This window comes from Bubalus bubalis, chromosome 23 (assembly GCF_019923935.1).
Source record: "Bubalus bubalis isolate 160015118507 breed Murrah chromosome 23, NDDB_SH_1, whole genome shotgun sequence".
Taxonomy (NCBI): Eukaryota; Metazoa; Chordata; class Mammalia; order Artiodactyla; family Bovidae; genus Bubalus; species Bubalus bubalis.
This window is the reverse complement of record NC_059179.1, coordinates 22,506,378-22,519,796: the sequence shown is the minus strand read 5'-3', so window position 1 is coordinate 22,519,796 and position 13,419 is coordinate 22,506,378. Positions and strand designations below refer to the sequence as shown.

General features: G+C 37.4%; 1 protein-coding gene across 11 annotated transcripts in view; it reads right to left on the bottom strand.

The window, feature by feature from the left end:
* BTRC (beta-transducin repeat containing E3 ubiquitin protein ligase) overlaps positions 1-13,419 on the bottom strand; it is a 173,621-nt gene that overhangs the window by 16,926 nt on the left and 143,276 nt on the right. For all 11 annotated transcript variants that reach the window (XM_006053158.3, XM_006053160.3, XM_006053162.3 and 8 more), the window contains 4 exons: positions 11,987-12,218; positions 6,057-6,243; positions 1,088-1,184; positions 302-439 (listed from right to left, as the gene is read on the bottom strand). In XM_006053158.3, the coding sequence (XP_006053220.1) occupies positions 302-439; positions 1,088-1,184; positions 6,057-6,243; positions 11,987-12,218 (654 nt within the window). The remainder of the gene's footprint in view (positions 1-301; positions 440-1,087; positions 1,185-6,056; positions 6,244-11,986; positions 12,219-13,419) is intronic.

The window sequence follows — 13,419 nt, the reverse complement described above, 5'->3', positions numbered from 1 at the left end:
AGACTTGATCCTTTTCATTCAGGAACAGGATTGGCCTATAATTATGTGAGGGCCCAAAAGAGTAACAGCCCATTCAGTGCACTTCAAGGAGAGAATTTAACCCTAGCACTATCCATATGTATGAGCTTCTGGGGAGAAGCAGGCATTTTTCCCTTAAGGAAATGATTTTGGCTTTCAGACTGGAAACAATCTAAAACTTTCACTTTCTGGAAATATCGTTTAGAGTTTATGCTTTTGGTTGCTTTACACTGTGGTCATCCTTACCCCTTCAGCTACCTCCCCATAACTGAAGAGACCTCACCTTGATTGTGTTGTCTCGAAGGCCGCTTACTATCTTCTGATCATCATACTGTAAACAGTAAACTCCTTTGCTTGTTTCACTTCGGCAGTGGATTCTCTGTAAGCTGTGTCTTCCACATCTCCAATTAGATTCTATTGTCTGAGAAGAAGGAATGGTAAAGAAGTAGTAATTAGGAAAGGACTACAACTAAACTCTTTTCTGACTTTCATGGCAACCAATGACAAATGCTCAGTGCTTTACTGGATATATAGAACTTTAGGCATTTTTTTAAAAAAGCTTCTATTTAATGTTGTAAAACATTTTTTCATTTGCAAAGTAATTAAAGATTTATTTCCTAGAACTCTCCTGTATGTAACTCGTTCGACTAAATAATAAACCTTCTGGAGAGAGACTGTTCACCAACAGAGGGGAAGCTATGAACCACATGAGGTTACCTACTCAGTGCTCATCTTACATCTGAGGTGGCATTTCTACCAGTGAACTTCCACAGAGACTCAATTCAGAAGATATTTGAATAATGGTTTATAAGTGCAACTTTTAAACATTTCCACTTCCGTTATCATATTTTCTCTCTTACCTATTTATCTATCAATAAACAATTTTCAAAAGCTTTAAATTTCTTTGCCTGGCTATTTACTATATTTTACCTACCCTATTCACTTGTAAAGAAATTGATTTTTAACCCACATCAATAAACCCTAATGGGTTTGTTGTAACAATGCTGTTACTGAAGAATGTTGATGATTCTCTAGTATTTGGCAAATACCCAAATATACAGATTCTTACCTCAATGTCTTGTATAATTTTAGGATAAAGTGCTCTATAAAAAGAGTTGGGAGGCGCATTTCCATCAGGAGGTTTGTTTTTGAACAAATACTGTCCCCTAAAAAATAACAAATATTTCTCAGTAAAAATCATATCCAACCCCCCCCAATACATTTACAAGGAACTTCCTATTTCTTCAAAGCATTTTCACAATTACCATTCCATATAATCTCCATAACTAGCCTAGAGAAGTGCGAAGTTAAACCTGATTTCAGGAGCAACTCCCTGAAAGTTGCTCCCATGTAAACGAGCAACTTTCTGGGCTAAACGAATTCTGCCAACACTGATTTGCTTTTGGGTAAAACATGATGATTTCTAGTGTAGGACATCAAAGTGTCAGGCCTTCAGGAATATTATGTCAATAGACAAATGGAATGTGTATAGTCACAATTCATCTACTGACTAACAGACCTCTGCAGAGACAGACTTATTGGCCTTACCTTATGAAAATTTTGTTAGTGGTGATAACTACAAACTCTGAACTAGGCACATGCCCCACAGACTTCCCTTCATTGAGTAAAGCTGTGCCAGTGTAGTGGAGCCTAGCATTGTGGGCAGCAGGAATGCCTCTGTCACAGAGTTAACTTCTACCAGTCTCCAGTTATATGTGGAAAGGTGTATTGGCGACTCAGGCACCCAGGCTGCTGGTATGTTTTAAAAGGAGCAATTTCAACAGAAAACAAAGGGATCACAGGAGTGTCCAGCAGCAAGTATGAAAGCAGAAAAAAAAAAAAAAAAAAGAAATGCCTGAGAGCACTGTGCTGTCAAATCTAAGGCACAAAATCGACTTTCACAGGTGTGTTCCTGGCTATGTACATACATACATGGATTTTATTGCCTTTCCTTGACTCCAGTGAGCAACATTTGTTAGGATCTCCTTCCTTATGACAGCACATCTCTGGAATACTCATATCCCAAGCTAGATCTTTACTACAAAAAAAAATCAGTAAATGGCAATCACTTCCTGCTGGGTAAAAAATTTAATTCCTCATCCTGAAGTTAAGAACCCACCAAACACGGTGTGGAAGCTAGTAAACCCCACTATGGGTGTACTAACTGCTGTTCTCACTGGCACTGTGCCTTGCAAAGTGGAGACAGGCAGAAATGCCTCTGAGTGTAATCCTGGCACCAGAGAAATCATGTTTTCTCTGGGCCAGTCATCCACGCCTCCCTCTATAGCTCCATTACAATATAATTAATTGTTCAATGTCTCCAGGAGCACTTCTCCCCTGCCCTCTTCCTATTATACACCTTGAAAATTAGTTGAGAAAATTTCCTATCAGGAAGGTAGCTGGCTCTGACTTCTGTGTTGATACAGAAAGGGAAATCCACAGCAGAGAGGCTAAAATAACTGTCTTTTTAAAGGGACTATAATAGGAGCAAGAAGCATGATACACCAACACAAAGAAAGGGACAAACAAGACACATTTGGAAATAATTCGGGCTTCAAGATACAGTTTTCTAAACAATAATTACTCTATAAATACATTGTAGGCAAACAAATTTTGAATGAAGAGGTCCTAAATCTGGTTATTAGGGAACTCCTTGGTGGTCTAGTGGTTAGGACTCAGTGCTTCCACTGCCAGGGGCCCAGGTTCAATCCCTGGACAGGGAACTAAGATCCCATAAGCCACCATAGCAAGGCCCCCCCGCTCCCCCCAAAAATCTGGTTAATAATTAAATTTAATAGTTTCAATGTTGACATCCTTTAATGAGGTTAGGAATAACTATATTCATTTGGCAGGTGAAGAAATCAAATGTCAGGGAAGCTAAGCAACTTGTCCAAGGTCACACAGCTAGTGAGAAGACCTAGGATTTGAATCTAAGTCTGACTTCAGAGGTCACACTCTTAACTACTGTATTGTCTCTCAAAGCTCACCATTCCTCATTCTTATCCTCTTTTTAACCTCTGGCAATTGCACACAGGGACCCCAGGATTTTTTTTTCATATACAATGAAACTATCTCTACATTCTAAGGAAAGAGAAATCATGTAAACCTCTGATCTCATTTTCTATCCCACAGTATTTATCTTGCCATGCTAAAGCATCTGAATTTCTTCAAGTTAAAGGTGCTACAAAAAAGGATGGCTAAGTGTTGAAAACTGGTTTTTCAGTCTATATCTATTTTATAAGTCAAAACCTTTCACGATGGAAGCTCTCTGACAACAGGGACCACTTCTATGTGAAATGCCTAGTACTTTTAAGAGAGTGAGGACATGATAAATGTTAAATATTAAATTCAGAATGTTATCATAAAATGTGATCTGCTGATTAAGAAAATGGACTTATCCCAAGTGGTCTTTTATTACACTTTAAGAGTTACCATTACTAAGCGGAGAGAGCATCTTCAGTATTATTCAAGAGAGAAAATAAGAGTTCATGTCCTAGGGGCAGACTGTCAAATTCATCTAGATATAAAATACAACTGTAGAGTGGAAATTAAACTCAAAGCTTTTTTAGAAAACTGTATTTACTTATTTTTGGTTGAAGGAAATGGAAGAAGTTCTCAAAGATGGCATTTGGGGACAGGCAGTATAACAGAAAGGCTTTATTGACAAAGGAGACTTAGTAAGACAATTTGCGAGAGAAAATGAAAAAGTGATTACAGACTATTGTTTTTTAAAGTGAGGAAGAACTACTAACACAGGAAGAAAGGCAACACGTAAACATAAGCAGCCACATACTGTCAAGGGGATAATAGAGGCAGTCTTCATGGGGTGAACAAATATTTGAAATCTCAGGGATCTATATCAAGCTAAGGTGATATATATGGCCAAAGACAAAGGAATACAGTCAGAACTCTAAAGGATACTCAAAAGAGCAGGAATGGATTTCTGTGGTTGAAGAAATAGGAGAAAGAGTGATAATTAGTGCTGATCCTAAATTATTTCTTAGCTATACCTTCACATACCCTTTTAAAAGGCCAAGAAGCCACCTGTTCAATGATCTTTTTTTTTTCTTCTGTGTAACTAATATAAGAAATCTTTAACCCTCTTTAAGGGTTTAAACCCTCTTTTAGGGTTTAATTAACCCTAAGCATAATTCTGGAGCCTTTTATCTCTGGTATTTTCATACATATCTGTCAAGATTTGCCCATCTACTTCTTACTCTCCCTGCCTTCAAAAAGAGACTGTAAAGTCCCAACATCTGATAAAGGTTTATTGTCATTTACAGTCCAAATGGGAACAAAGTACATTTTAACAGGTAACAAAACCTTTATAAGCTATGAGAATGCATCTCTACAAGTGAAATTTTGGGTCAGGAGTTATTTGGAGAAGATTTTCTTTTCTTCCCCCCCCGAAGGGTAGAGGAATATTCCTAGCTGCCCTAAAATTTTCCCAAGCAAGCAACTGCCTCCTCTATTTCTAAGGCTAGTCCTGACATGCTTAAGAAAATGATGGACTTTGAATTCCATATACCTATATAATCTTTTACTTTATTATACAATATAGTTTATTTCCAAAGTATGAAATAAGTTATCAAAGATAAGGTTTCCATTCTTCCATACAGTGAAATAAGTGCAAGTAAGGGAAACATATTTGGAAGAAGAAATAATAATATATTTTCATTTATGCAATTTTTTATAGCCAAAAATTCCCTGGTATTTGCTTCCTAATTTAATTGAATTTGGGAGAAATTTTAAAGACCTTCTAACAGCCAGAATAACAGAAATCTCTTGAATTACTTGGTATAATATTTGGAGATCACTGTATTTATTGTACATTAATGAATTTAAAAGATGCAAAAAAAAGGGAGACAACTATGCTTTTATGAAAAACTGTTAAGAAAAGCTGATCCTCCATTCTTAACTGTTCTGTATCTCTTCATGATCCAAGATAAACGATTCATGAAATTAATTGCTCAGGATATCACTGAGCATACACATGCCTGCTGGTGCATCACTATCAACTAAAATATTTAATATGTCACCACCTTTATTTTATTTATGAAGTACTCACACCCAACTTTTTAAAAATGACATTATAGAGAATCATCCAAGAGAAAATTATATATAGAAGACCTCTTCCAGATTTCTAAAGAAATGGTTCCATTACATTAAAAGAATAAGAACAAAACTGGTGAATTCTGTTGCTCTCAGGCTGGTAACTACATAATGTCTTACAGGATTCAGGATTAAGCAGTAAAAAAAATCTTGAGAAAATTTAAGAGTCTTAAAAAGAAACAATGATTTATACTAAATTCCAATTTCTTCTCTTTCTGAAGGCTTGAGTTCTTATTCTAGTTGGGCATAAAAATAATTTTGATTAAAAAGTTGATAGAACACCACAGGCTAAGGCTAAAGGCAAAAAAATCTGAAAAAGAAAATAGTCAAAGAGGAGGGCTGGTAGTATTTTTTTTTATTCGTTGTTTGCAAAGCAGCATTAACACATTATTATATCACTTATGCAAGGAGATCCAGCCAGTCCATTCTGAAGGAGATCAGCCCTGGGATTTCTTTGGAAGGAATGATGCTAAAGCTGAAACTCCAGTACTTTGGCCACCTCATGCGAAGAGTTGACTCATTGGAAAAGACTCTGATGCTGGGAGGGATTGGGGGCAGGAGGAGAAGGGGACGACAGAGGATGAGATGGCTGGATGGCATCACTGACTCGATGGACGTGAGTCTGAGTGAACTCTGGGAGTTGGTGATGGACAGGGAGGCCTGGCGTGCTGCGATTCATGGGGTCGCAAAGAGTCGGACACGACTGAGCGACTGCACTGAACTGAACTGATATCACTTATGAGTGAGTGGTCAGAAGAAAAACTGCCAAGTACATGAACAACTATTTAACACTTTTTGCTATAAAAGAGCAAAATCAGTGTATCAAAAGATAAGTGGTCTTGCTGGTTCCCAATAATACTGTATTCCAGAGAGTGAAAGGCCAGATCCTGCAGCTCTCTAAAGAGTTAGAATGTTAAAAGGCTCACCAGCCTCTTCGTTCTGCCAGGCCTCTCCACAGAGAATCTGTCCTGACCATTCTTTCGATGAGCTTCTTCCATAACATGCCATCAGATGTCACTCGGTACCATTCTTTGCACACAAGTTCAGCAGCACATAGTGATCTGGCATCCAAGTATGACAGGATGTTCTCAGCAATGTGATCTAAACCCCGAGCTTTTGGTGGGGAGAGGAGGCAAAGAAAAAAAAAAAAAAGACATGGATGGTGGTGAATGATTTTTTTTTTTAACAGAAAGTCCTTTAAACAGGAACAGCATTTATTCCGCTATGAAGGCACATCACTGTCCCTAGTGTGGTCCAGTTTCTTTTTCAAACAGACTTGGCTAAAATGAGTGTCAATAATTTTTCTATAAGGTTACAGAAATGAACAGTATTTTCCATCTTCCTTTAGATAAGGAAGTGAAAACTAACAACCAGCAAACCCCCCAAGACATTAAAAATAAAAAGGATTCCAGAAAACAATTCACATCTATCTATATGGATTTCAGCACTAGGGGATGTTCTATGGATGGCATCTCAAACTCTGTGATTCAGACCCCCCCATCTCTACCCCAATTCTTTATATTAGGTCCATTTCTCATTCTGTTTCTATTACTGCTGCAGTTCCAAAGCTGTTCAGTAAAAGAAATATTCTTTAAATGTACTGTGGGAGAGGCACTAAGTCAGAATGTTCTGGACTATAGAATTCTGGGCATGCAGAAAGGAGAGAAAAAGAAAATACAGGTTGGTATAGGAACATCCCAAGAGGAATGACTGAGAGGTATATTCAAGTTCGAGTTTAATTTTAGATATTTAAAAAAGTATATTTGAGAACAGTTGCTGCTATAAAGCCTAAATGACAGTTGGCCAAAAATGAAAAACAAAACAAAACAAACCCCAGACCAATAGACAACTTAGAATTTCAGAGACTATTTTTGTAGGATATACAGAGAAAAACAGGGAGAGTAGATCTTGGCTTGTGTAAACTGGGTGGGCTTCCCAATTAAAATTCTCTATCACCCAAATCTGTACTGGGGCCTCAGAGGAACAGATCCCATAAAATAGGATGTTCATATTAACAGACCTTTCGGTTGCTGTTCTAATTCACAGTGAGACAAAAAATATTCAAAGTCATTTCTCTTTACAGGTAACATATCAGAGATTTGCTAAAGACTTAAATAGTGCAGAAAGATTCCTTGATACTCTGATTACCTTAGGCACAAACTTAACAAGCAAGAGAGATAATATCACATTTCATTTTGTTTCTTTCCCCTGAATCATACAAAGATACATTTGGACACCATTAGCAACAATCTAAATGTGCTTAAACATTATTTTAATTATAAAAATTATATGGATGTCAGTCACATTCTTCAACAGATTTGGAAAAGAAAGCATTAAATGGATCTTGTTTGGCTGGTATCACATGTTCATATTTAAGCACAAGCAGATGGAGGCATTCATCACCTAATTCTTATTAAAGAAACATGACTATAAGCCAATTAAAAATATAATAATTAGTTCATCATACAAAATACAGTAATGGTTCAATTTCTCCATCTTTATATTGAACTTTCTATACTATCAGAAGTTCCCAAAATGCATTCCTGTGTTTTTAGTGGCTAGCATCAAATTGCTCCTGATCTTTCACTATGTCCCTATAATAAGTCTTTGGAAGTAATTTCACCTAACACTCCAAACAAACCCATTACATTAATGGATTACAGGCATTTTTTGAAGTAGTTTGGTTTACTAAATGTAGCCAGATGGTGTAGGTTCATAAGTTAAAGTGGCCATAAAGCATTAGACTGATGATTTAGTATCTTATAAAGTGGTCAGCAGATATACATCAGAGATCAGTATTAGGCAAAGAATACACAAGTCTAATCATCTCCTGTTCAATTCTTAGTGGTATATGCTAGAGATTGAAACATGTCTCAGTGATTGGGGAGAGCACAATAATGAGGTACACACAGATTGCACAAAGAAAACTGCTTGCCTATGGCTAAAATAAAATCCAATGAGTGAAGAATGGGCAGAAATCTATTCTATTTAACAAAAGATGTAAGTACAAATTCAGCTTAAAAATGTTTATTTCAAAGATATAAATAGGCATTTCTTTTGTTTTAAAGGGCAATTTAAATTCCAATTTTGGAAAAACAAATTTTTAAAAAGATATAATTGGCAAAGATTAAAAAAAGTGGTAAAATGCAGTTTGAGGGAGGGTTTAAGTTGGTATAGTTTTCTTAGAGGACAGTTTAGCACATGTATTAGAAGCCTTAAAAATGTTCATAATTCTTTAATATAGGAATCCCACTTCTGGTATTTTTTTTTCTAGGATGCCTAAAAGATGAATAAGAATGTCCACTACTGCTGCTGCTGCTGCTAAGTTGCTTCAGTCGTGTCCGACTCTGTGTGACCCCATAGATGGCAGCCCACCAGGCTTCTCTGTCCCTGGGATTCTCCAGGCAAGTATACTGGAGTGGGTTGCCATTTCCTTCTCCAATGCATGCATGCATGCTAAGTCGCTTTAGTCATGTCCGACGCTGTGCGACCCCATAGACAGCAGCCCACCAGGCTCCTCTGTCCCTGGGATTCTCCACACAAGAATACCACCACAGCATAGTTTATAATGGAAAAACATTTTAAACTACCTAAATGCTCCGAAATCAGATTGATTATATTCTTTGCAGCCAAAGATGGAGACTGTATAGAGCAGTCTCCATACAGTCAGCAAAAACAAGACCAGGAGCTGACTGTGGCTCAGATCATGAACTCCTTATTGCCAAATTCAGACTGAAAATGAAGAAAGTGGAGAAAACCACTAGACCATTCAGGTATGATCTAAATCAGATCCTTTATGACTATACAGTAGAAGTGAGAAATAGATTTAAGGGACTAGATCTGATAGACAGAGTGCCTGATGAACTATGGACGGAGGTTCCTGACACTGTACAGGAGACAGGAATCAAGACCATTCCCAAGAAAAAGAAATGCAAAAAAGCAAAATGGCTGTCTGAGGAGGCCTTACAAATAGCTGTGAAAAGAAGAGAAGCAAAAAGCAAGGGAGAAAAGGAAAGATATACTCATTTGAATGCAGAGTTGCAAAGAATAGCAAGGAGAGATAAGAAAGCCTTCCTCAGCGATCAATGCAAAGAAATAGAGGAAAACAACAGAATGGGAAAGACTAGAGAGCTCTTCAAGAAAATTAGAGATACCAAGGGAACATTGTATGCAAAGATGGGCTCAATAAAGAACAGAAATGGTAGAGACCGTAAAGAAGCAGAAGATATTAAGAAGAGGTGGCAAGAATACACAGAAGACCTGTACAAAAAAGATCTTCATGACCCAGATAATCATGATGGTATGATCACTCACCTAGAGCCAGACATCCTGGAATGTGAAGTCAAGTGGGCCTTAGAAAGCATCACTACGAACAAAGCTAGTGGAGGTGATGGAATTCCAGTGGAGCTATTTCAAATCCTGAAAGATGATGCTGTGAAAGTGCTGCACTCAATATGCCTGCAAATTTGGAAAACTCAGCAGTGGCCACAGGACTGGAAAAGGTCAATTTTCATTCCAATCCCAAAGAAAGGCAATGCCAAAGAATGCTCAAACTACCGCACAACTGCACTCATCTCACACGCTAGTAAAGTAACGCTCAAAATTCTCCAAGCCAGGCTTCAGCAATACGTGAACCGTGAAATTCCAGATGTTCAAGCTGGTTTTAGAAAAGGCAGAGGAACCAGAGATCAAATTGCCAACATCCACTGGATCATAGAAAAAGCAAGAGAGTTCCAGAAAAACATCTATTTCTGCTTTATTGACTATGTCAAAGCCTTCGACTGTGTGGATCATTATAAACTGTGGAAAATTCTGAAAGAGATGGGTATACCAGACCACCTGACCTGCCTCTTGAGAAACCTGTATGCAGGTCAGGAAGTAACAGTTAGAACTGGACACGGAACAACAGACTGGTTCCAAATTGGAAAAGGAGTACATCAAGGCTGTATATTGTCACCCAGCTTATTTAACTTATATGCAGAGTACATCATGAGAAATGCCAGGCTGGATGAAGCATAAGCTGGAATCAAGATTGCCGGGAGAAATATCAATAACCTCAGATATGCAGATGACACCACCCTTATGGCAGAAAGTGAAGAAGGACTAAAAAGCCTCTTGATGAAAGTGAAAGAGGAGAGTGAAAAAGTTGGCTTAAAGCTCAACATTCAGAAAACTAAGATCATGGTATCTGGTCCCATCACTTCATGGCAAATAGATGGGGAAACAGTGGAAATAGTAGCTGACTTTATTTTTCTGGGCTCCAAAATCACTGCAGATGGTGACTGCAGCCATGAAATTAAAAGATGCTTACTCCTTGGAAGGAAAGTTATGACCAACCTACACAGCATATTAAAAAGTAGAGACATTACTTTGCCAACAAAGGTCCATCTAGTCAAGGCTATGGTTTTTCCAGTGGTCATGTCTGGATGTGAGAGTTGGACTATAAAGAAAGCTGAGTGCAGAATGATGCTTTTGAACTGTGGTGTTGGAGAAGACTCTTGAGAGTCCTTTGGACTGCAAGGAGATCCAACCAGTCCATCCTAAAGGAGACCAGTCCTGGGTGTTCATTGGCAGGACTGATGTTGAAGCTGATACTCCAATACTTTGGCCACCTGATGCAAAGAGCTGACTCATTGGAAAAGACCCTGATGCTGGGAAGGATTGAGGGCAGAAGAAGGGGACGACAGAGGATTAGATGGTTGGATGGCATCATCAACTCAATGGACATGGGTTTGGGCGGACTCCGGGAGTTGGCGGCGTGCTGCAGTTCATGGGGTCACAAAGAGTTGGACACGATTGAGTGACTGAAGTGAACTGTTCAATAAAGGGTTTAAATAATATCTGTTTCAACCATCATAAATAATATACAATACTATAAAAAAATGTTTTTTTAAAAGAACCAACACTTAGGAAAACACATTAAGAGGATATAGTAAGAATAAAAATGTTGCAAACACTTATGAGGGAAATATATACACCTAGGAAAAATATTAAGAACACACTTGTAGTTCTCTCTGAATGGCAGGGTTCTGGAAAATGTTTTTACATTTTAAACATTTTTGAATTTTCTAAATTTCTGGTAAGTGATACTATCAGGAAACAACTGAAAAAAAAAACCAGACTATATTTTAGAAATTCACTCATTTTTGTACTACTTTTTAAAAAAACCCGACTTTTAACATGGGTGAGAACCTTGTATTTTCCTGATACATCATTTTCCCCAAATACTGATGCCTACGGAGTATCCCAAATCACCATTAAGCATTCAGTGAAACAACCACAGCACTCTCAAAAGTGTGTGTGTGTGTGTGTATGCACAAATACATTTTAAAAAACATACAATAAAAAATATGCAATAGTTTATAACAGCTATTTAGTTACTGAGCAGTGAGATTGTAAAGCCTGGAATTTACATACTTAATATCACAACAAGGCTCCTGAGATACACTTCTTTCTAAAATATTCAATAAAAAATGCTTCTTATTCATTCATACAAAGTAAATATTCTGTTGATAAATTCCCAAAGAAATTCAAATATGTTAACATACCTTAAAACTAAGACACTATAAAAGACACATCTCAAACCAGATAACACCTCAGAAAAGATGTTATTTAAACCTACATGTGAGTAAAAATAGGGTGAATAGAGACAGGGAGAAGAGAGGGGGAAAAGGAGTCTCTTTATAGACTTGGATTTTTTTGTACTTATATCCCAAGAAGGTACGATTAAAATAGTTCATAAAAATCAAGCCAACAAAGATTTTTTAAAGAGAAACAGAACTGAAGATTCAGTATGATTACTAGTGTAACATATCTTTCAGGCAAATTAACGCCTTACAAACACCTGTACACATACCTGGCAGAGCAGTTATGAAATCCCTCTGCAACATAGGTTTAAGATATGAGTTTATGTGCCCATGTTGGTAATGACACATTTGGGATATAAGATGTTCCACAAATTCCACTTGATCGGATTCTGACCACTGCTCAAAATATTTGACACACAGTTCCTTTTCCTTCTCATAGCTTGCTGAGAGTTTCCGTTGCTTGGGCACAATCATACTGGAAGTGCCATTGGCAAGTTTTGTCTGCAGAAGAGGTGGATTGAAAGAGACATGTAACAGTCAGTATTGAAATAAGGGAAATTATATGATTTTCCAGTCTGGCATGCTATGTTATGTATGTCTGTTTGATGGAGCTCACTCTGTTATTTTATTAGTAACTGGATGTTTGCAAACAGCAATTATATGGAAAAAGCCACAGAAATATAACCACAGTAAATTGGTAAATCAGGAATACTGTTGGATGACAAGGCATCCATTTCCAAAAGTTCATAGGAAAACATTATTTGAAGATACATAGATGAAAACCAATGAAAGCATGTTATGACTAGCAAGCAAAAAAGCGAATTTGCTTTATCTTGTATATACCCGTTACTGTGCATTTATACAATTACTTACTCACAACTTATTTTTTAATAGTTAAGTAAGAAATCCTCCATGCAAAGAAAAGCCAATGAATAATTTGAGACCCCGGTACCTTTAAAGATAAAGCTTAAATAACATCAATACTCAACATACCCTTTTCTTCTCCCCACTCCTCCCAAATCCTGTTGTCATCAAAATTATATGCCATAAAGTCTTTAATATTAACTGGTTCATTCAATAAATATTAGTTGAGCATCTATAATGTTCTAAACACTGTCCCAGGTGCTAGGAATACAACACTTAACAAAAATAACATAGTTTCTACCACCAGTAATTCACATTACAGTAGGTATAGCAAGCTAAAAACATTACCATACAAATAATGAAGAAAAATAACGCAGGATAAAGGGATAGAAAAGATAATGCCATTTTGACAGGCAAAGAAATTCTTCTCTGTTATTCAAACCAACATGTAGGTACTGCTGTGATTTAATTAAGGTCCCAAATCAGGACCTTAAGAGGGAGATTACTCCAGTGGGTGTGACCTAATGATATGAGTCCTTTAAAAGCAGAGTTTTGTTTTTTTTCCCCAATTGGTTGCAGAAGAGAAGGGGACCACCAGGCTAGGAATTAGATCACCCTTAGGGGCTGAGAGCATCTCCCAGCAGACAGCCAACAAGAAAATGGTGACCTCAATCCTACAAAGGCAAGGAGCTGAATTTGCCAACAACAAGCTGAGATTTCTTTCCCTAAATGAGAACTCAGCTCAGACCAACACATTGATTTCAGCCTTGTGATATTTTGAGCAGAGAACCCAGTCTTGCTATATCAGATTTCTGACCTAGAGAACAGTGAGCTAATG